The 22,705-nt window shown below is 41.9% G+C and overlaps 1 protein-coding gene and 1 long non-coding RNA gene across 3 annotated transcripts; one reads left to right on the top strand and one right to left on the bottom strand.

The window, feature by feature from the left end:
- The first annotated feature begins 1,766 nt into the window (after positions 1-1,766).
- Positions 1,767-19,984, top strand: LOC115145729 (uncharacterized). 2 transcript variants are annotated; one of them, XR_010459699.1, is made up of 5 exons: positions 1,767-1,897; positions 4,861-4,969; positions 5,268-5,367; positions 19,227-19,438; positions 19,878-19,984. It is a non-coding gene; the product is annotated as an uncharacterized LOC115145729 (long non-coding RNA). The 2 variants fall into 2 exon arrangements; XR_003866034.2 differs by having other exon boundaries at positions 19,227-19,984.
- Positions 7,244-21,717, bottom strand: LOC115146725 (uncharacterized). Its single transcript, XM_065003951.1, has 7 exons — positions 20,826-21,717; positions 20,281-20,411; positions 19,902-20,087; positions 15,552-15,713; positions 10,113-10,224; positions 9,749-9,876; positions 7,244-8,610 (listed from the first exon to the last, which is right to left on the bottom strand). Exons 1-7 carry the CDS (start codon positions 21,106-21,108, stop codon positions 7,735-7,737), a joined length of 1,878 nt encoding a protein of 625 aa, XP_064860023.1. The 5' UTR covers positions 21,109-21,717; the 3' UTR covers positions 7,244-7,734.
- Positions 21,718-22,705: the final 988 nt, after the last annotated feature.

Raw genomic sequence — 22,705 nt, 5'->3', positions numbered from 1 at the left:
AGCAGAGAACTGGAAGGAGAGGCGGCCAAAGAAAGAATTGGTTTTGGGGGTGACTAGAGAGATATACCTGCTGGAGCGTGTGCTACAGGTGGGAGATGCTATGGTGACCAGCGAGCTGAGATAAGGGGGGACTTTACCTAGCAGGGTCTTGTAGATGACATGAATCCAGTGGGTTTGGCGACGAGTATGAAGCGAGGGCCAGCCAACGAGAGCGTACAGGTCGCAATGGTGGGTAGTATATGGGGCTTTGGTGACAAAACGGATTTCACTGTGATAGACTGCATCCAATTTGTTGAGTAGGGTATTGGAGGCTATTTTGTAAATGACATCGCCAAAGTCGAGGATTGGTAGGATGGTCAGTTTTACAAGGGTATGTTTGGCAGCATGAGTGAAGGATGCTTTGTTGCGAAATAGGAAGCCAATTCTAGATTTAACTTTGGATTGGAGATGTTTGATATGGGTCTGGAAGGAGAGTTTACAGTCTAACCAGACACCTAAGTATTTGTAGTTGTCCACGTATTCTAAGTCAGAGCCGTCCAGAGTAGTGATGTTGGACAGGCGGGTAGGTGCAGGTAGCGATCGGTTGAAGAGCATGCATTTAGTTTTACTTGTATTAAATCACCGGCCACTAGGAGCGCCACCTCTGGATGAGTATTTCCTTCTTTGCTTATGGCCCTATACAGCTCATTGAGTCCTGTCTTAATGCCAGCATGGTAAATAGTATGGTCTATAGCTTATCATGAGATATTCTAACTCAGGCAAGCAGAACCTTGGAGACTTCATTAATATTAAAGGTTGCCCACCAGCTGTTGTTAACAAGACACACAACCCCCCTTGAGCTTACCCGACACGGCCGTTCTGTCCTGCTGATGCACAGAAAAAAAAACAGGCAGATGTATATTATCCATGTCCTTGTTCAGCCAAGTTTCCGAGAAACAGAATATTTAAGTTCTTCAGGTCCCGTTGATAGAATAGTCTTGAACGGAGCTCATCCAGTTTGTTCTGCAGTGATTGTACATTCAATTTGTTGTCATTCAGGTTAAAAAAAAGTCACTTTCTGACCACTTCTTCCATGGGCAAACGTATGGAAAGTTTTATTTAAATCAACAAGGATGCAGTCACAGTAATTGAATAAACATTGATTTACTCCTGAGCATTTCAATGGCAAAGAGAGGTTCAGGGAAATAAATAAATAATACATATATTTTGAGGTCATTTCATGAAATAAACAACCACAATGATTTAAAAATACAATTCAAAAGACTGCATGGGGGCTTTAAAGTACAGTACTGCTTATTACATTACACATCAAAACTCCTATTCAAAGTATCTTTCAAGCTCAAAGCACTATAAGACAAGGAAACTAAGGCCAATTTGAATTCTAAACGATGAACAAGGAATTACAAAATCAACATATCAAAAGGACAACATTCATTCTAATTTATTAACAGATTTGATCACCTAATTATAGTACATAAAGGAACAGGTACCACCTGATTATGCCAAATAATTTTGGGAGGGTCGTTATATTTGTTATGAATAGAACATAAGCAAAAACAAATTTAGAGGGGAAATGTGTTGCTCTTCAATAACATGAAGAGTCGCATAATATGCTTCTGACATTTTACATTAGATACTATTCATTTAAATCAATAATGTATATTTTTCTGAATAGTTCATGTGAAAGAAAACAACAAATGCATAGCCAGCCAGTCAGTCGCTTTTGACCGTCCGTCACTGCGTCACTTCTCCCCCGGCCTGCTACTGCACCGTGCACTGCCAGATGACAGTCTGCCTCATGGACAGCAGCAGCTGAGCTCAGCCTCGTGTCTCTGGTGGCATCATCGGAAGGTAGCCTAGCTGGCCTGTTGAGTTGAGACCACCAGACTGCTAACCAGTAAGTAAGTCATACAATACTACGTAGAGTAAAAACATGTACGTATTCAGTAAACGGCTCGTTTTTTTGATGGTGTCGAAATAGCTAGCTAGCTTACGTTAGTCACTGTAGCTATGACAATTTGCAGACAATGAAGAGAAAGTCCACAGATATCTCTTCTTTCTTTAAGAAGAAAAGTAGGACAGGGGAGATGCAGCAGCAGAGGGTTAACGTTAATGAGGATAAAGTCGAAGATGATGATAACATCACTGATCAAGCCAATGAACAGGCAGAGGCAGCGAGAGAGCATGACAGAACATGACAGTGACAAACAGGCACAGGCAACATCAGTGACCTACTGTTCTGGATGACTGTGTGATAATGCTCATGGTAGCCGATGTGAACAAATCCTTTAAACAGGTCAACATTCACAAAGCCCGCTGGGCCAGACAGATTACCAGGACGTGTACTCAAAGCATGCGCGGACCAACTGTCAAGTGTCTTCACTGACATTTTCAACCTTTCCCTGACAGTCTGTAATACCTACATGTTTCAAGCAGACCACCATAGTTTCTGTGTCCAAGGAAGGGAATGTAACCTGCCTAAATGATTACCACCCCGTAGCACTCATGTCGGTAGCCATGAAGTGCTTTGAAAGGCTGGTCATGGCTCACATCAACAGCATCCTCCCGGACACCCTAGACCCACTCCAATTCGCATACCGCCCCAAAAGATCCACAGATGACACAATCGCACTCCACACTGCCCTTTCCCACCTGGACAAAATGAACACCTATGTGAGAATGCTGTTCATTGACTACAGCTCAGCATTCAACACCAAAGTGCCCACAAAGCTAAGGACTCTGGGACTAAAAACCTCCCTCTGCAACTGAATCCTGGAATTCCTGAAGGGCCGCCACCCCAGGTGGTAAGAGTAGGCAACAACACGTCTGCTATGCTGATCCTTAACATTGGGGCCCCTCAGGGGTGTGTACTTAGTCCCCTCCAGTACTCCCTGTTCACCCACGACTGCGTGGCCAAACACAACTTCAACATTGTCATTAAGTTTGCTGACGACACAACAGTGGTAGGCCTGATCACGACAACGATGTGACGGCCTACAGGGACAAGGTCAGAGAACTGACATTGTGGTGCCAGGACAACAACCTCTCCCTCAATGTGAGCAAGACAATGGAGCTGATCGTGGACTACAGGAAAAAGTGGGCCGAATAGGCCCATATTAACATTGACGGGGCTGTAGTGGATTGGGTCAAGAGTTTCAAGTTCCTTGGTGTCCACATCACCAACAAACTATCATGGTCCAAACATACCAAGATAGTTGTGAAGAGGGCTTGACAAAACCTTTCCCCCCTCAGAAGAACTGAAAGGATTTGGCACGGTCCCCAGATCCTCAAAAGGTTCTACAGCTGCACATTGAGAGCATCCTGACCGGTTGCATCACCGCCTTGTATGGCAACTGCTCAGCCTCTGACCATAAGGCGCTACAGGGGTAGTGCATACGGCCCAGTACATCACTGGGGCCTAGCTTCTTGCCATCCAGGACCTATATAATAGGCGGTGTCAGAGGAAAGCCCATAAAATTGTCAGAGACTCCAGTCCCACAAGTTATAGACTTTCTCTGCTACCGCACGTCAAGTGGTACTGGAGCGTCAAGTCTAGGACCAAAAGGCTCCTCAACAGCTTCTACCCCCAAGCCATAAGACTGTTGAACAATTAATAAAATCGCCACCGGACTATTTACATTGACCCCCCCCCCCCCCCTTTTGTACACTGCTGCTACTCGCTGTTTTATCTATACATTGTCACTTCACACCTACCTACATGTACAAATTACCTCAAATACCCTGTACCCCCGCACACTGACTCGGTACCAGTACCCCCTGTATATACAGTTGAAGTTGGAAGTTTACATACACTTAGGTTGGAGTCATTAAAACTTGTTTTTCAACCACTCCACAAATGTCTTGTTAATTAACAAACTATAGTTTTGGCAAGTCGGTTAGGACATCTACTTTGTGCATGACACAAGTAATTTTTCAAACAATTGTTTACAGACAGATTATTTCACTTAATTCACTGTATCACAATTCAAGTGGGTCAGAAGTTTACATACACTAAGTTGACTGTGCCTTTAGACAGCTTGGAAAATTCCAGAAAATGATGTCATGGCTTTAGAGGCTTCTGATAGGCTAATTGACTAATCATTTGAGTCAATTGGAGGTGTACCTGTGGATGTATTTCAAGGCCAACCTTCAAACTCAGTGCCTCTTTGCTTGACATCATGGGAAAATGGCTTAAGGACAACAAAGTCAAGGTATTGGAGTGGCCATCACAAAGCCCTGACCTCAATCCCATAGAAAATGTGTGGGCAGAACTGAAAAAGCGTGTGTGAGCAATGAGGCCTAAAAACCTGACTAAGTTACACTAGCTTTGTCAGGAGGAATGGGCCAAAATTCACCTAACTTGTGGAAGCTTGTGGAAGGCTACCCGAAACATTTGACCCAAGTTAAACAATTTAAAGACAATGCTACCAAATACTAATTGAGTGTATGTAAACTTCTGACCCACTGGGAATGTGATGACAGAATTAACATCTGAAATAAATAATTCTCTCTACTATTATTCTGACATTTCACATTCTGAAAATAAAAAGTGGTGATCCTAACTGACCTAAGACAGGGAATTTTTACTAGGATTAAATGTCAGAAATTGTGAAAAACTGAGTTGAAATGTATTTGGCTAAGGTGTATGTAAACTTCCAACTTCAACTGTAGCCTCGTTATTGTTATTCTTATTGTGTTACTTTTTTTAATATTAAAAAAAAAGTGTATTTCGTAAATATTTTCTTAACTCTTCTTGAACTGCACTGTTGGTTAAGGGCTTGTAAGTAAGCATTTTACAGTAAGGTCTACACTTGTTGTATTCGGCGCATGTGACAAATACAGTTTGATTTGCATTGACAGACAGCAGCATGGCACGAAAGTACGGAACAGGCATCAACAACAGTCAGCGGTTGACAACCAAACGAGGCAGGACTCAGCTAGCGCTATCAACCCGTTCCTGGACCAACAGGTGAAGTTATGACGGTGTGACAGTGCCCCTGATAATGAAATGGGTGGCTAGAGAGTAACGTTGGCTGGATAAATGTATGGTTATAGCGTGTTTACGTTGAGTTATGAGTCATGACATAATCCCATTAAGCCTTCTGATTCATGTTTATTGGTAGTTGAGTTTGAATAGTCTGAATAGAATTGTCTATTGGCCGATATTACAAATGTAAACGGCAATTACTATGGAGAGGGGCTAGCTATTCATATTATTATTGTTATTTTAAAATCAGAATAACTGATTTTGCCTCGTTTCATCCTAGATATATCCCAGTCAAGAGCAGAGGGGCCCAAACAGTCACATCTGTAGTTTTTCCCTCGGACCCTTCAGGGGGATAGAAGACGAGGCTTCATGAAAGAGTGGTACAGTACGCATAAATGACTAGAATACTCTGAGTAAAGACTCTCCCTACTGCTATGCTTGCCGGCACTTCAGTCTCCCCCTCAGGTGATTCAGTGTTTACATCTGAAGAGTGGTTAATAAATTTGAAAAAAGCTACTTACAAAGATGAAAATTTGAATTAGAATCACATACTCTGCAAGGGCAGAATATGAAAAGCCGACTGCAAGCAAACGCTCCCTCTCAGCCTCCTTAAATGCAGAATCTAATAAATTAGTGAGGGGAAATAGAGAGTACATTAAAACTGTTGGGAGAAACCCTGCTCCTCACAGCTACGCAAAACGTTGCACAGAGAGCACATAAAGAAACGGCAGGTCAGAATAAAAATGACATTTCCTCTCTGCTATGGAACTGCTAGCCAAGCATGATCACACAGTCAAAAGAAAAATGACAAGTCAAAGAAATGCAACATACTCTGGGCATAGTACACAAAACGAAATAATTGCTTGCCTGGCTGAAATGGTACACACCTCAATAATTAGTGAAGTTGCACAAAGTGAGGCTTTCAGGATTATGGTTGACGAGACCAAAGACATTAGCAAGAAGGAACCGATGTCCTTTGTAATTCGATACTATTACAATGGGTCAATATGTGAAAGTTTCCTCACCTTTGAAGCAGCAGAGCGCCAGGATGCTACAGCACTTTCACAGAAAATTGTACAAATACTGCAGAAGTATGGCCTTGACTACAGAAACCACCTAGTAGGGCAAGCATATGATGGTGCCTCTGTCATGAGTGGAAAGGACACAGGTGTGCAAGCACGCATTAAAACAGAGGCCCCATTAGCTTTTTATGTTCACTGAAATGCACATTGCTTAAATGTAGTATTAGTTGACAGTGTAAAATGCATCCCTGAAGCCTATTGTTTCTTTTCTATTTTGCAGAAACTGTATGTCCTTGTGTCAGGGTCATATGTGCACCAAAGGTGGCTAGAGGTACAAAGGGAGATGTTTCAGGGGGCCCCGAGAGAGTTACAACAGTTGATAGAGACACGGTGGGCATGTAGGTACAATGCTTGCAAGACCGTGAGGGACAGACTGCCAGCCATCATACGTCTACTGAAAGAAATATCTGAAGAGAGAAATGGTGACAGAGCTGTAGAGGCAAGAGGTCTATTAGCCCAAATATATCTAAAGTTTGTTGGCCTCCTTATTCCTTAACATTCACCAATGTTTTTGGTGAGATAAAACATCTGTCAGATATTTTACAGTCCCCACAATTCAACTTGGGCATATCACGGGTATTACATTTCTACTCCAATAGTTCAAAGACAGGTTAACACAGATAAGGAGTCATTTCGGGCAGGTTCATTCATTCCAATTGTTGATGTGCTTCTCTCTGAGGTGAAGAGAAGATTTTCTGAAGACAATTGGTCATAATGCAAGGGATACAAGCCTTGAATCAGCATGTGAGCGCCGTTTTTCTGTGCTAAAGTTAACACCCCCAAATTGCTCAATCCCTCGTCACTCATTGTATTTCTCAAGACAGTCTTGATTAAGTGTAGAGTCAAGAAGGGCTAGTGCCATAAATCTTGATGATTTTGTGGAAGTGTTTGCCAAAAGACACAGCAACAGGCGAATAAAGCTGTACTGAAAAGAATGTAGCCTAATAAAGCAGGGATATGAATAGGTTGTGAGTAGGCTATAGTAAAATGTATATTGTTGTCCGTGATTATGCTTTTGTTTTTCATTTTGGGACATATATAATATTTTCGTTTACAAAAAGACACAGCAACAGCCAAATAAAGCTGTATTAAATATAATTGGAGGCCTCTGTGTGGTGTTTTTAAACTCGAGTAGGCTTGTTCCCAGTAAATGTATTGTTCCTTACAATCAATGTACTCCTTCAAATTAAAGCTTTATATTTGTCTTTTTAAGGAAAAGGACAACAAGCCTATTTGACGAACAATGAATCGCCTAAACACATGTATATACAGATACATGACACATTAAAACAGGATTGTTGTGGAACTCAAAATGTTAATTGTACCGGTATTAGTCTATGCACATCAGATAAATAGTAACATTAACTGTAAAATAAGAAACCAAAGTATATCCGTATGCGATTCTTTAACTCTCATTTTGACATTGTTTTCAACTTGCCTATATACTACAACAGCATAATAGAATTCCTGAAATTCAGTTAAGGCTTTTGGTTTTGGTCTGCCACCCAATATTTTCAGTGGCCCCATCTGGCCACCCCTATGAAAAATGTCTGGGGTCGCCACTGAACTGAGGGACTTACCCCAAGACACTTCACAAGATAGCGATAATATGTCAGCTAAAGAATAGTTCCCAGATATCCTCTGTGTACATCTAAAACCACACTGCTATGATTTCTCCCCATTGTGGACACTCCTATGTCTGGTAAGGTTAGTCAGGAAGGAGAAGCTCTTGTAACATAGTTTGCACTTGAAGGGCTTCTCCTTGGTGTGAACAGTCTGATGCATCTTCACATAATTCGCCTGAGCGAAGCGCTTCCCACATGTGGGGCAGGCGTATGGCTTGTCGGCATCCGTCCTAATACTCAGCCTCCCACATTGTGACCCAATGACACCAGAGGAGGTAGAAGTAGGAGCCACCACCCTCATGTGGTTAGTGTTTGAGCTCTCTCCTTGACCTCTAGCCATTGTTTGGGTGTTGTTGGAATTGTGTGTTGTGTTGGTAGGGTAACGATGAGGTAGCTGAGGAAGACTAGACCCAGGTCCAGGCCTTTTATGAACCCAGTCACTAGGCATTAGACGAGACCCTGAAAGAGAAGACATATGTCCTGTTAGATTCCCATCAGGGGAGTCTCCCACCACTCTCTCTGAAGGCTGAAGCTCAGGGTGACCTGCTCTGTTCATCATGGATACTGCAGTGTTTGTATCATAGGAACAGGAGGGTCCATCTCTATCAGCCCCAGGCCCTGCTTCATCCCTGCACTGAGATTGTGAAGAGAAGGGTCTGGGCTGCAGACTGGATCCCTGACTGGAGCCTCGGTCTCTCTGATGACCACCAGGACTGTGATTGTTCAGTCCACCTGTCCACTGGTTGTGTTCTGTGTGGTGGTGGATTCTCTGTCGCGGATCCGACTCAGGAAGGAAGAGTGGCGGCTCCTGATCCATGATCCTGATCCGGGGCCAGGGTTTGTGACCAGCCACCTCAGAGGTCCAGTCTCTCCCACCTGCAACACTGGATATCAACAAGTCCTCATTGACTGCAGACTGAAAAAACAAATAGAAGAGAAATCATAATGGTTTATATAACAAACTTTTTGCTGTACACACAGAAACATGACAAGATATTCTAAAATATTAACCACCGTCAATGGGGGTATAGGGATATAACCGGGTTGGGTTGGGGGATACTTTGGAAAAGGTTCAACATTACATGAAAACACTTTTCAATAATTAAGCATTTTTATAGACATCTACTCTGCCTCATCATACTCATTCTTTCCTCAGTTCATCTCATCCAGTTCCCTACTACATCCTAAACCAACAGAATTAACTACAAACTAACTAACTAGTACTACGTTACATGTCACTATACATGGACTGTGTGCATTTTCTGCTGGTGTATCCTGAGGTAGCTCCTCTCTGAGAACCTCTTCTAGCTGTGTGTAAAGGCGAACGGCCTCTCTCCCGTGTGGACCATCAGGTGCATCTTCAACTGGTGAGAAAACCTCTTCTCACATTGGGGGAAGCTGAAAGGTTTCTCCCCTGTGTGGACCCTCTGGTGCCTCTTCATGTGGTACGAGTCAGAAAAACGGGCCCAGTACAGGTGGCAGCCCAACAATTTCTCCCCCGTATGCATCCTCTGGTGGATCTCCACCTGTTTGGGGAAACTGAAGGCTTTCCCACAGAACGAACATGGGAAGCGCTTCTCTTTGCCACCGGATCTACTGATACCATTACTTCTACTGTCATTTGTGAATGGTCTTATGTTGCCATTTAGTGTTGCGGCATTAGAATTGTCTGAGGTCTGGTTTAACATTAGGAGATTGTGAGGAGGATGAAGGCCAGGGAGTGTCTGTGTTGTCGCAGGGTCCATGTTCCAGTTGATAGATCCTATAGAAGGCAGGCTGAAGGCAGCACCTGTTAGGGGGTTAACCTGAGGCGCCATCAGTCTGTCTGAATCAAAACTTTTGGAGCAGGATGGAGCATTGCTAGCCGAGTCTGTGGCTGTTCTCATACAGACACCTCCCCGTCCCCGCAGACCAAATCTACGCCTCACTCTGGTCTCAGCCAGTCTGTTGTCATGGAGACTTAGTTCGGTTGCTGTTTTGTGTTCAACTGTCTGTTTCTGGTTAACAGTTTTGTTCCCCAGCCCAGAGTTAAGGACGCTGTCCAATCCACTGACCTCCACTATGTCGCTTCTGGTCCTGGCCTGTTCAGTGACGTTGTCCCCTGGGCCCTTTGCTGCACCGGTCAGAGTTGGGGAATCCAAGATGGCCACCCAGTCTCCTCTGTTTGCCTCCAGCCAACCACCTGCAGGAAGAGGTTACAAAATAGACTTTACAAACATGGCAAAGAACTCATAGACCAATGGAGTTTGAGTCAATTACCGGGTCAAGTTCATACATTATAATGTGCGCTTTAGTATGTAAACATAAGTTGTATTGATTTCATTTTATCAATGAAGAAAATCAAGAATGAATAATATGCATTACTATTCCATTTGAAGATCTATTACTGTATTTAGGCTATATGTATTTCTTCCTTACCTTGCTCCCCCATCTTTAGTCCACTCCGCAGGTCAATGCTCTCTGGTCCGTCCTTCATTGTCTCTTCTTTGACCAGCAGCAGATCAGGCTTCCCATCCTCCATGTCTACTGACTGTAAGAGACACAGAGTGAGAGGATGTTGGATCAAGAAATCTGATATGAGCACCCTGCTATGGAGCATATTCTGATGGGTCGCTATAAGTACTATGCAAACATGTTAGGTAATTTGATACTATGAGAGCTTTATCCGGGTGGACTGAGCTCTGCCAACACTGCTCACCCAGTTCCCGCTCCAGCAACTTGAAGGAGATCTGTCGAACGCTCAGTCTACTCTGCTCTTACGTGGATGGCCAAGGACCTGGCAATGCCTCAGTTTACTCAGCAAATAGCTGCAGATTATCCTATGCCTGTTAACCCTTAAGTGGATGAGCTGAATACCCCCTCTAAATCTCGTAGGGGGTAATGCACCTAAATGTGCGTAGTATGATAAAAAATGGGCACAATTGTCATTTGGATACATAACGAGTGTCCTGACATTCTGGTTCTCTCGGAAACATGGTTAAATGGTTAAATGGTCTGTCTCTGAAAAAGACATTGAAGCCTGCATTCAAAATGGAATAAATAGATGTTTTATCTCACCCATATACACACACATACACAATACCTCATAATGACAAAGTGAAAACCTGTTCTTAGATATTTTTGTACATTTATTGAAAATGAAATACAGAAATATCTATTTTACATAAGTATTCACACCCGAGTCAAAATTTTGCACCATCGAGTACAGCTCTGAATCTGTCTGGTTAAGTCTCTAAGACCTTTCCACACCTGAAATGTGCAACATTTGCCCATTATTCTTTCCAAAATTCTACAAGCTCTGTCCAATTGGTTGTTGTACATTAATTAATTCAGCCACAGTGTCTTATTTCAAAACTGCTTTAAAGCGAAAGCTCCACAAACGATTATGTTAGGTCACCACCAAGTCAAAGAAAAACACAGCCATTTTTCCAGTCAAAGAGAGGAGTCACAAAAAGCAGAAATAGATATAAAAATTAATCACTAACCTTTGATGACACTCATAGGACTTCATGTTACACAATACATGTATGTTTTGTTCGATAAAGTGCATATTTCTATCCAAAAATCGAATTTTACATTGACATGTTATGTTCAGTAGTTCCAAAACATGCAGTGATTTTGCAGAGAGCCACATCAATTTACAGAAATACTCAATATAAATGTTGAGGAAAATACAAGTGTTATGCATGGACCTTTAGATAAACTTCTCCTTAATGCAACCGCTGTGTCAGATTTCAAATAAACTTTACGGAAAAAGCATACCATGCAATAATCTGAGTTCGGAGCTCAGAGTCCAAACCAGCCAAAATAAATATCCTCCATGTTGCGCAGTCAACATTAGTCAGAAATAGCATTATAAATATTCATTTACCTTTGATGATCTTCATCAGAATGCACTCCCAGGAATCCCGGTTTCACAATAAATGTTTGATTTGTTCGATAAAGTTAATAATTTATGTCCATATACCTCCTTTTGTTAGGGCGTTTGGTAAACAAATCGAAACGCTCATGCAACTTCCAGCGGAAAGGTCGGACGAAAATTCCAAAAAGTTAGATTACTGGTCGTAGAAACATATCGAACGATGTATAGAATCAATCTTTAGGATGTTTTTATCATACATGTTCAATAATGTTCCAACCGGAGAATTCCATTGTCTGTAGAAAAGCAATGGAACGAGAGCTAACTCTCTCGTGACCGTGCGTCATGAGCCTGTGACACGCTGTCAGACCACTGACTCAAAGAGCCCTCATTCCCCCCTCCTTTATAATAGAAGCCTCAAACAAGTTTCTAAAGACGGTTGACATCTAGTGGAAGCCTTAGGAAGTGCAATTTGACCCCATAGACACTGTGTATTCGATAGGCCAAGCTTTGAAAAACTACAAACCTCAAATTTCCCACATCCTGGTTGGATTATTCTCAGGTTTTCGCCTGCCATATGAGTTCTGTTATACTCACAGACATTATTCAAACAGTTTTAGAAACTTTAGAGTGTTTTCTATCCACATCTACTAATAATATGCATATATTAGCATCTGGGACTGAGTAGGAGGCAGTTTACTCTGGGCACGCTTTTCATCCAAAAGTGAAAATGCTGCCCCCTTTCCCAATGAAGTTAAAGAGTACTGAGCCTTCGGAAAGTATTCAGACCCCTTGACCTTTTCCACATTTTGCTACTTTAAAGCCTTATTTTAAAATAGATTTTTTTTCAATCCTCAGCAATCTACACACAATATCCCATAATGACAAAGCAAAAACAGGGCTTTAGAAATCTTTGCAAATTTATTAAAATTAAAAAAACAGAAATACCTTATTTACATAAGTATTCAGACCCTGAAATGTAGCTCGGTAAATGCACCGAAGTGTAGAAATTCCTCTTCTTCCCTGCCTAAGCAAGTTCTGTCTAACTCTGGCATCTTAACTGAGAAGAGTGGGATAAGTGATGCTTTTAATCATCATTTTACCTCGGCAGGCTTTTTATTTGAGTTAAACTGTGGTTTAATTTTGACTGGACAGTCAATCGACTGCTCATCCCTCTGCCAGACTCTAGCTGACTCGACGGTTAACCAATCAACTTCTAGTGAGTCTTTGTTTAAATTTCACCAATTTACTACCTGTTATGTGCTAGATGACTTGCTTATAGGGACATTTCATCATCTCGAGCAACACCATCAACATGAGCAAAAGCATGTGAACACCTGCTCGTCGAACATCGCATTCCAAAATCATAGGCATTAATATGGAGTTGGTCCCCCCCGTTGCCGCTATAACAGCCTCCACTCTTCTGGGAAGGATTTCCACTAGATGTTAGAGCATTGCTGTGGGGACATTCTTCCATTCAGCCACAAGAACATTAGCGACGTTGGGCAATTAGGCCTGATTCGCAGTCGGCATTCCAATTCATCCCAAAGGTGTTCGATGGGGTTGAGGTTAGGGCTCTGTGCAGACCAGTCAAGTTCTTCCACACCGATCTCAACAAACCTTTTCTGTATGAAACTTGCTTTGTGCCCAGGGGGCAGTGTCATGCTGAAACAGGGAAGGGCCTTCTCCAAACTGTTGCTACATAGTTGGAAGAACAGAATTGGCGAATGTCATTGTAAGCTGTAGCATTAAGATTTCACTTCACTGGAACTAAAGGGCCTAGCCCCAACCATGAAAAACAGCCCCAAACTATTATTCCTCTTCCGTCAGACTTTACAGTTGGCACTATGCATTGGGGCAGGTAGCGTTCTCCTGGCATCGACAAAACCCAGATTCGTCAGACTGCCAGATGGTGAAGCGTGATTAATCACACCAGGGAACGCGTTTCCACTGCTCCAGAGTGCAATGAAGGCGAGCTTTACGCCAACGCTTGGCATTGCGCATGGTGATCTTAGGCTTGTGTGCGGCTGCTTGGCCATGGAAACCCATTTCATGAAGCTCCCGACGAACAGCTATTGTGATGACGTTGCTTCCAGAGGTAGTTTGGACGTCGGTAGTTCAACCGAGGACTGACGATTTTTACGTGTTACGCACTTCAGCACTCGGCAGTCTGTTCTGTGAGCTTTTGCGGCCTACCACTTCTAGTCTGAGTACTGAATACTGACAAATAATCTATAACGACGTTGGAGGCGGTCGAGAAATTAACATTAAATTCTCTGGCAACAGCTCTGATGGACATTCATGCAGTCAGCATGCCAATTGTACACTCCCTCAAAACTTGAGACATCTGTGGCATTGTGTTGTGTGACAAAACTGCACATTTTAGAGTGGCCTTTTATTGTCCCGAACACAAGTTGTACCTGTGTAATGATCATGCTGTTTAATCAGCTTCTTGATATGCCACACCTGTCAGGTGGATGGATTATCTTGGCAATAAGAGAAATTCTCACTAACACGGATGTAAACAAATTTGTGCACAACATTTGAGTGAAATAAGCTTTTTGTGTGCATGGAGAATTTCTGGGAACTTTTAGCTCATGAAAAATGGGACCAACACTTTACATGTTGCTTTTATATTTTTGTTCAGTATAACTGGTTTAAAAATGACTTGACAGATTGAATTCTATGTGTATCTGCAGGTGGTGTTAAACCCAGTTTTCTGGAAAAAACCAAAGGTATCTCACAGGGGTCAATTCTGGGCCCTGTACAATTTTACTTTTTACATTAACAATATTGTTGCAGGTTACAAAAGATTGTAACCTGCACTTGCATGCAGATGATACTGTTGTTTATGCTGTTTGCCCCCACGATTGACCAGGCTTTATCTAAACTATAGTCGGTCTTCATCGTATTACCGAAAAACTTTATTGACCTGAAATTAGTATTGAATGCAGGTAAAACTAAGCATATGTTGTTCTCTAGAGCGCATAAAAATAACTCACAGCATATGTACTTTGGACAGTGTCCATATTGATCGTGTCCCTGCCTACAAAAGTCTGGGCATCTTTATAGCTGAAAAGCTGGTATTTAAAAAGGACATGGATGAGTTATTTAAGAAGCCGAGAATAAAAATAGGCTTCTAAAGAAATAGGTCATGCCTCTCACTAAATAGTAGACAGCAAATTATTCAGTCTATGGCGACATCATCTATATGAACGCAGCTGCCACTTCATTAAAGATGTTAGATGCTGTTATCATAGTGCTTTATTACGGGCGACAGATTTAGTACTCATCAACGCAATCACTATCAGAAGGTTGGTTGGCCCTTTTTGATGTCACGTAGGTTGATACATTGCTATATTTTCATTTATAAAGCCTTTTTACAAATACTCCCACTGTACCTAACATTATTGCTAAACTTTAGACTTATGAGTTACCACACCCGGTGTCAGGGTTGGCAAACTCAGGGAATTCCTTTGGTATCTACTAAGTTAGGTTCTTGCACCTTCTTTGTGGAACAATCTTCCAAATGTTGTTACATTTGATGTTTTGGTGCCTCTAATGCAATTCAGAAGGCTAATTGAGGACCTTATTACTGATTAATGTGTTTGTTTTTTATGACTGTTTTTCATTCTGGTTTCATTTTGGATTTATGTTTTGTGTGTATTTTCTTAAATGTTTAATTCAGGGCTCATCTGTAAAATAGACCTTGGTCTCAGTATGACTCCCTGATGAAATACATTTTAAATAAAAAACATGTTAGTTATTTTGATTACTTGACACTAATGGTTTGACCATTAAAAGGCATGGTCCCACAGTTTAGACACACGCATCTCAGAGTAAGAGTGCTGACGATTAGGTCCACACCTGTCTATATAGTCTTATTCATTATGATCTAAAAGGCTAAACTGACCCTAGATCAGCACTCCTACTCGGAGAAGCTTTGTGGATATGGGCCCTGACCTAATACCATACAGACAGTAGTTCAGTGGGCTCACCTCAGTGAGACTGTGTGTGGTCCTGTGCTGCTCAGCTGGTTCGTCTGTGGGTTCAGGAGGAGGTGGAGTCTGGTTGTCCTCCATGACCATGGTCCCCTCAGGGTTCCTCAGACCCTCCTCACACCCCTCCTCCTTCAGCAGCAGCACCTCTGGACCCTCTTCCTGGAAGAGAGGTGATACTGATTAAATAGACATACACTTCATCAGATACATAATGTACACACGCACACACAGATACAGTGGCTTGCGAAAGTATTCACCCCCTTGGCATTTTTACTATTTTGTTGCCTTACAACCTGTAATTAAAATAGATTTTTGTGGGTTTGTATCATTTGATTTACACAACATACCTACCACTTTGAAGATGCAAAATATTTTTTCTTGTAAAACAAGGAATAATACAAAAAAAAGAAAGAACTATTCACCCCCCCAATGTCAGTACTTTGTAGAGACACCTTTTGCAGCAATTAAAGCTGCAAGTCTCTTGGGGTATGTCTCTATAAGCTTGGCACATCTAGCCACTGGGATTTTGCCCATTCTTCAAGGCAAAACTGCTCCAGCTCCTTCAAGTTGGATGAGTTCCGCTGGTATACAGCAATCTTTAAGTCATACCACAGATTCTCAATTGGATTGAGGTCTGGGCTTTGATTAGGCCATTCCAAGACATTTAAATTTTCCCCTTAAATCACTCAAGTGTTGCTTTAGCAGTATGCTTCTGGTCATTGTCCTGCTGGAAGGTGAACCTCCGTCCCAGTCTCAAATCTCTGGAAGACAAACAGGTTTCCCTCAAGAATTTCCCTGTGTCCATCATTTCTTCAATTCGGACCAGTTTCCCAGTCCTTGCCAATGAAAAACATCCCCACAGCATGATGCTGCCACCACCATGTATCACTGTTGGGATGGTATTCTCGGGGTGATGAGAGGTGTTGGGGTTGCGCCAGACATAGCGTTTTCCTTGATGGCCAAAAAGCACTCAACACCCCGAGTACCTTCTTCCATATGTTTGGAGAGTCTCCCACATGCCTTTTGGTGAACACCAAATGTGTTTGCTTATTTTTTCTTTAAGCAATGGCTTTTTCTGGCCACACTTCCGTAAAGCCTAGCTCTGTGGAGTGTGCGGCTTAAAGTGGTCCTATGGACAGATACTCCAATCTCCGCTGTGGCGCTTTGCAGCGCCTTCAAGGTTATCTTTGGTCTCTTTGTTGCCTCTGATTAATGCACTCATTGCCTGCTCCGTGAATTTTGGTGGGCGGCCCTCTCTTGGTTGGTTTGTTGTGGTGCCATATTCTTTCTAGTTTTTAATAATGGATTTAATGGTGGTATGTTCAATGTTTCGGATATTTTTTTATAACCCAACCCTGATCTGTACTTCTCCACAACTTTGTCCCTGACCTGTTTGGAGAGCTCCTTGGTCTTTATGGTGTCACTTGCTTGGTGGTGCCACTTGCTTCGTGGTGTTGCAGACTCTGGGGCCTTACAGAACAGGTGTATATATGAGATCTGAGATCATGTGACAGATCATGTGACAGATTGCACACAGGTGGACTTTATTTAACTAGTTATGTGACTTCTGAAGGTAAATGGTTGCACCAGATCATATTTAGGGGCTTCATAGCAAAGGGGGTGAATACATATGCACCACCACCTTTCTGTTGTTTACTTTGTATAATTTTTTTAAACAAGTAATTTTTTTCATTTCACTTCACCAATTTGGACTATTTTGTGTATGACCATTACATGAAATCCAAATAAAAATCAATTTAAATTACAGGTTGTAATGCAACAAAATATGAAAAACGCCAAGGCGGATGAATACAAGGCACTGTAAACCAGGGCGAGCGCCAGAACGAATCCGTTGGACAGGCATTTGATTTTTTCATAAGGGAGCACGTTTTTTTGGGGACGTGCTATGTGGATATATGTAAATAATAATAACAATAATAATTCAAGTGTTCAATAAATTGTATTTGTGGAGTTGCTTAGTTACAACTATGAAACAGAAAGCATAGGTGTTGGAACCCGGTAGATTTATAACAAAATAAAAGTAATTACACCAACAGCCAAGATGCATGGTCAAATGACGAAAATAGCCTAAATGTCAAGTGAAAATCATCAAAATAGCAATAATGGCATAATGAACATAATTGTTGATATGACAGTCAAAAAGTAAATTATCAGTTGGAGCATGTACACATAGCCTAAACAATGAAAGCTGTGGATTGCGTTGCTGAATTTGTTTCTTGCTTTTGATAATGGCCTGTAGAATTGTCACTGGCTTGTTCTATCCCGAATGGTGCCATCCGCTTTCCTGTCTCACCATATCGTTTGGTGGTGCCACTGGCACCTGCTCAGCGCGCACAATTATGTATTATTTTGTGCTTAGGACTCAGAGGAGTAGGTTCAGGTTGATGCTCAGAATCAGAAGAACACTCATCAGAGATGTGATCATGATTCATTCTTCCCCAAAATCGGAGTCGTTTTTATTCAGATTTTGTAGCAACGCTAACGAGTGCATCCATTCATCTTGGCCTTCTTGCCATTGTAAATTACACACGCTCTCACTGTGTACTCCAAGTGGGCCAGAATAGAGTGAAAGAGTACATACCAGTTTTTTATTAGAATAGATCAATAAAATAGAATGGCCCGCCCTGTCCTTCATCAACAATTGTTGATTACATATTTATGCATTGTTTGCTTCCCCTTGCTCATCAACCCATCATACTTTAGCCTACTTCATTTATTTAATCTGTTATTATGTGTGTGAATTTAGTTTCGGTATAGTTTAGTTTCAGCTTCGAGAATTATCGGCATGATTATCAACTGGGCATGGCATCTTCAACTATCGGAGAAGGCCCTATTGTGGGGAGAAGGGGCAACTTGGAAAAACAAAATGACATGCCCTCCTAAAACATTCTAACACCAGTTCTGTTTGTGCTATTAAGATTCTGAAAGTGTGTATTATAGACTTATTTAGGAAAAGTCAAGGACAGAGGGGGCATGACGTTAAAAAATAGCAGAGAAGACTAATGTTAATACATTTTAAAAAAAGAAATAATGAGCAGTCCATATGATTGCTTTAAAGCTTCTATTGTGAGTTTTATAGTAATGACATGTAGTTTAACTGTAAAAAATGTATTAGTCTACCTTTTAATGTGGCATGAACACAACACGTCATGTTTTCATCTGATTGTAAAACAACCCCCCCCCCCCATTAAAATAAATAAATACAAATAGTATTTTCCTACTTGCACAGATATTATTGATAACTACTTTATTGAGGTAAACTATGATGCTATGATGAGTTGCTCTGGATAAGAGCATCTGCTAAATGACTAAATTTTAAATGTAATGTCTTCACAAAACAATCATCAGGAACCTGAATTTTCTCCATAAAATGTCTATAATATGATAAGAAATTAAGTAGTTGAATGGAGGTAATGAAACAGGCATTTCTGAACACCAAACAGCCTACAAAGTACAAACACAATATGTAACAGACTTTTTAGGCTTATATATGCGTTGTATATCACACAATATCTGAATGCAATATTCTACCCAGTAATATTCAACACTGAAATCTGTTAGTCTCATTATTCCGAATGCATCTGTGGATCTTTTCTGCTGACAAGAAAGAAAATCAGAAGCTATCGAGTGAAATGTTTTTTTTTTCTGCAGGTGTATCTTGAGGTAGCTCCTTTCTGAGAACCTCTTCCCGCAGTGCAAACAGGAAAACGGCCTCTCTTCCGTGTGGACCTTCAGGTGCATCTTCAGGTTGCCAGCCTGGGCAAAGCACATATGACACCGGGGGCAGCTGAAAGGCTGGGAGTGGGTCGCGACATTTGGATTTGTCTCTAAGCTTTCCCTGTAATCTAAGAAATATCTGCCTTGTGAGTGTCCTTCATCTAAGTGAGTCTCATCGATATTCCATGTCAGAGGCCCGTCGCCCTCCACTTTCACGTCATCTACCACTAGATCCTCCCCATTCTTATCTAGGCACCCTTCAGAGTGTATACTACTGTACTGGTTCCAGTCCCCTCTAGACAGATCAGTCTGTGTCTCTAAACCCAAGGGCATGTTGCCAGGGTCCATCTCTGTAGTGGAAGAACAAGACAGATCATTGCCAGTCTCTAACACATAACCTGAGTCCCGATGGGAATGAACCATCCTCGGGCTCGTAATACCGTAAAACAAATACTCTGAGCCGGGAGCAGGAGCACACCCCAGTGGTCCCAACTCCAGTCTCTCTGGGTCTGATCTGTGGTCAGGTCCTGTGTGTAAGAGCCTGTGTGTCACAATTAAATTCTCGCTTTCTGTCTCTGACTCGAGGACGGCGTTCAGCGTTCCACTGACCTCCATGATGCTGCATCGGTTCTTAGGCTGGGGCGGGGCAGCAGGGTCCTCCGTGGCTAAAGGGGGCACCACTCCAGCCACTACGCCAGTCTGGATGTCTCTGCTGTGTCGTGGGTCATCTCCTTCAGTCCTCTCCTGCTTGACGAGAGACGATTCTCCAGGACCTGCAGCCTCTGCATCTGCAGACTGACACAAGAAGAGAGGAAGTTATTGTCGGTACATGAGTTGAATTGGATAACAATGTTGTAGGGAAGTCTCACAAGCTCCCCTGTGGCAGATAAATAAGGATGTACAAATGAATAGCTGAGGGGAGCCTTTCTGAAATAAACGAGTCACATTTGACGTACTGTCATTTTTTATGTTACACTATGACACCAACCTCTATTACGATAACATGCTGGGTTGAGGTTCCACAACCCTCATCTATAGATATGGGTTGGTCATCTCTCCACGAGTTGTGTCCTGCTGGCTTCACAAAGCCCCTGTGGCCTCCAGTAAGATGTCCTTCACCTGAGAGTGATTGTGGGAAAAGAGGTGGTTAAGTTATGTACTGTCAATGCTCAACGGTATATTGTACACTATTGTCACTGTCTACAATTGGCAAGGATGTAAGGTAACACTTATTCATAACTTTTTGATATACAATTTATTGATGGATTATATTCAATGTATCCCCCCAAAAATATTAAGTATAACAATAGGAAATTCAATAATTTGGTTATAATATGATAGTGTCTTTGTGCAAGAAGAATTTGTTCTTAATTGATGTGCCAGGTAAAATAAGATAGCTATCTTGCAAAAACGTTTTTATTCTAAGTAATCAGGGGAAGTTGCATACTATCCAAAAACTGATCAAGACTCAATTCTGGGTAACACATCTGAACACATGAGGGAAACGGGGCGACAGGCCCCTGCAAAATGTACCTCTTTCCATTCCTCTGTATCGGTCGAGGATCTTGACACTACTGGGACGACTGGCGAGGACGCGCTCTCGAATTGTCCTCTCTGCGCGCTCCCGTGACACCTTTAGTTCCAATAGCTGTAGCTTCCTCCGCAATCCCCTGTTTTCTTTCTGGCTTTGAGAAATTTCCAAACGAATCACTGCATAGTCGTCGTCTACGATTTTACAGATCTCTGCCACTGCTGCATTCGCTAGCACCTCCATGATGGAGGCTATTTGAGTGTGAAAAACCATACAGTTAGCCATTGTTTGCTAACTTTTGCAGCTAGCTAGCATTACCTAGATAACATATATCAAGTCCTATCTCCAACGCGAATTAAAGACTACATGAGGTAAGTATGTGATGCTGTGCAGTTAAATGGATCATATTTTAAGGTTCCATTGCGTTAATAAACGTCCAAATAATAACAATAAAAACGTTAGCTTGAAAATGGTTCTAAGTCACCTGTTCACTTCCGTTTACACAGAAGAGAAAGGAATCTTATTTGTTGGCGTCATAGCTTAAAGGGTGTGGTTAAATGAAAAGGGAATGCGCGCTGACCTTTGAATTACGGTACTCCTTATTACATTACACATAAAATCTCCTCTGATCAGTATCTTTCAAGCTCAAAGCAGACTTGCTTACAAATAACAGTGTGTTAGAATAGAATAGACAATAATAAATAACTTTATTCCAACGACTCAGTAAGGTAAATATTCAAATTTTGTCCTAGCATAAGTTTACTTCTTCCTGTGAGTTTCCGGCAGGCAGAATTGACACTGTCTTGCTGTCTTTTACAGGTCGGAGTATGAATTGCACATTATGCCACAGAAAAGATGGGTGGAAAATAAATCGCACCACTATCTAACTCTACACATATACAACAATAAACCAATACTTCAGCCCTACCAGATCCTACTCCAGGCCAACAGCTGCTGCCACTACCACATCTATTTTATGGGATTTACGCTCCATCAGTGCAGACAATTAATAACCATAGCAATAAGAGCAATAAATACTACCTCACTAAAACTCATCCTGGATTGCTCTCTTCAGGCCTACTCACTGGGGGCTCCCAGTCAAATCACTTACCCTTGGGCTATCCTCTACTCTCTTCACTGCCTCAGCATAGGAAACTTTCTGCCCCACTCAAACTCGTCTCTCTCACAGAGCACCTCGTATCCCCAGCTGTATGGGTGCCCTACCCCATTCATAGACGTTAACTACCGCCTATTAATGATAGAATTGATGTTAGCTCTAAACGTCAACACGTATCGCTTGCGGTACGGTTTTGGAAACATAAGGAATGCAAGTTTCATATCAGCAAAAATAATACAAGGTTAAAACAGGCCTTTATAGGGTTAGGATTAGTGTTCCCACACGTCAATGGCTGCATTCCAAACACTTCAAATACACACGCTCTCCCCTCAGCCCTCAAATTAAGTGGACACTTCTGATGTTGTATCGTGACGTCTGACGAGTTGACATTTGCAGGGAAAGGGGCGAGGGAAGAATTAATTAATTTTAAATGGGCCCCTCTTGCCTGGAAATTTGTCACTCATTCATCCCACCGTTGTGTTTTCAGTCATCATGGTAACTGTTGTGTGTGCCTTATATGCGCTAAAGTCAATTATGATTGCATTTCATATATTGGCTAGAAGACAATGCATCCGTAGACATCGAATGTTAGCCATCCTAAGACGTTATATCAGGTAAATCGAAAATTACAATATATGTGATTTCAGGGAAAGTTATGTGCGCAAGTTAACGTTTCCAAAAGCTAACCAAACAAAACATAATTACTGATATGATAGGTATTTGAGCCCTTAAGTGCATTAGTAGGACAATTTCAAACTTATTTGC

Source organism: Oncorhynchus nerka, linkage group LG18 (genome assembly GCF_034236695.1).
Source record: "Oncorhynchus nerka isolate Pitt River linkage group LG18, Oner_Uvic_2.0, whole genome shotgun sequence".
Taxonomy (NCBI): domain Eukaryota; kingdom Metazoa; phylum Chordata; class Actinopteri; order Salmoniformes; family Salmonidae; genus Oncorhynchus; species Oncorhynchus nerka.
This window is presented reverse-complemented; position numbering and strand designations above follow the sequence as displayed.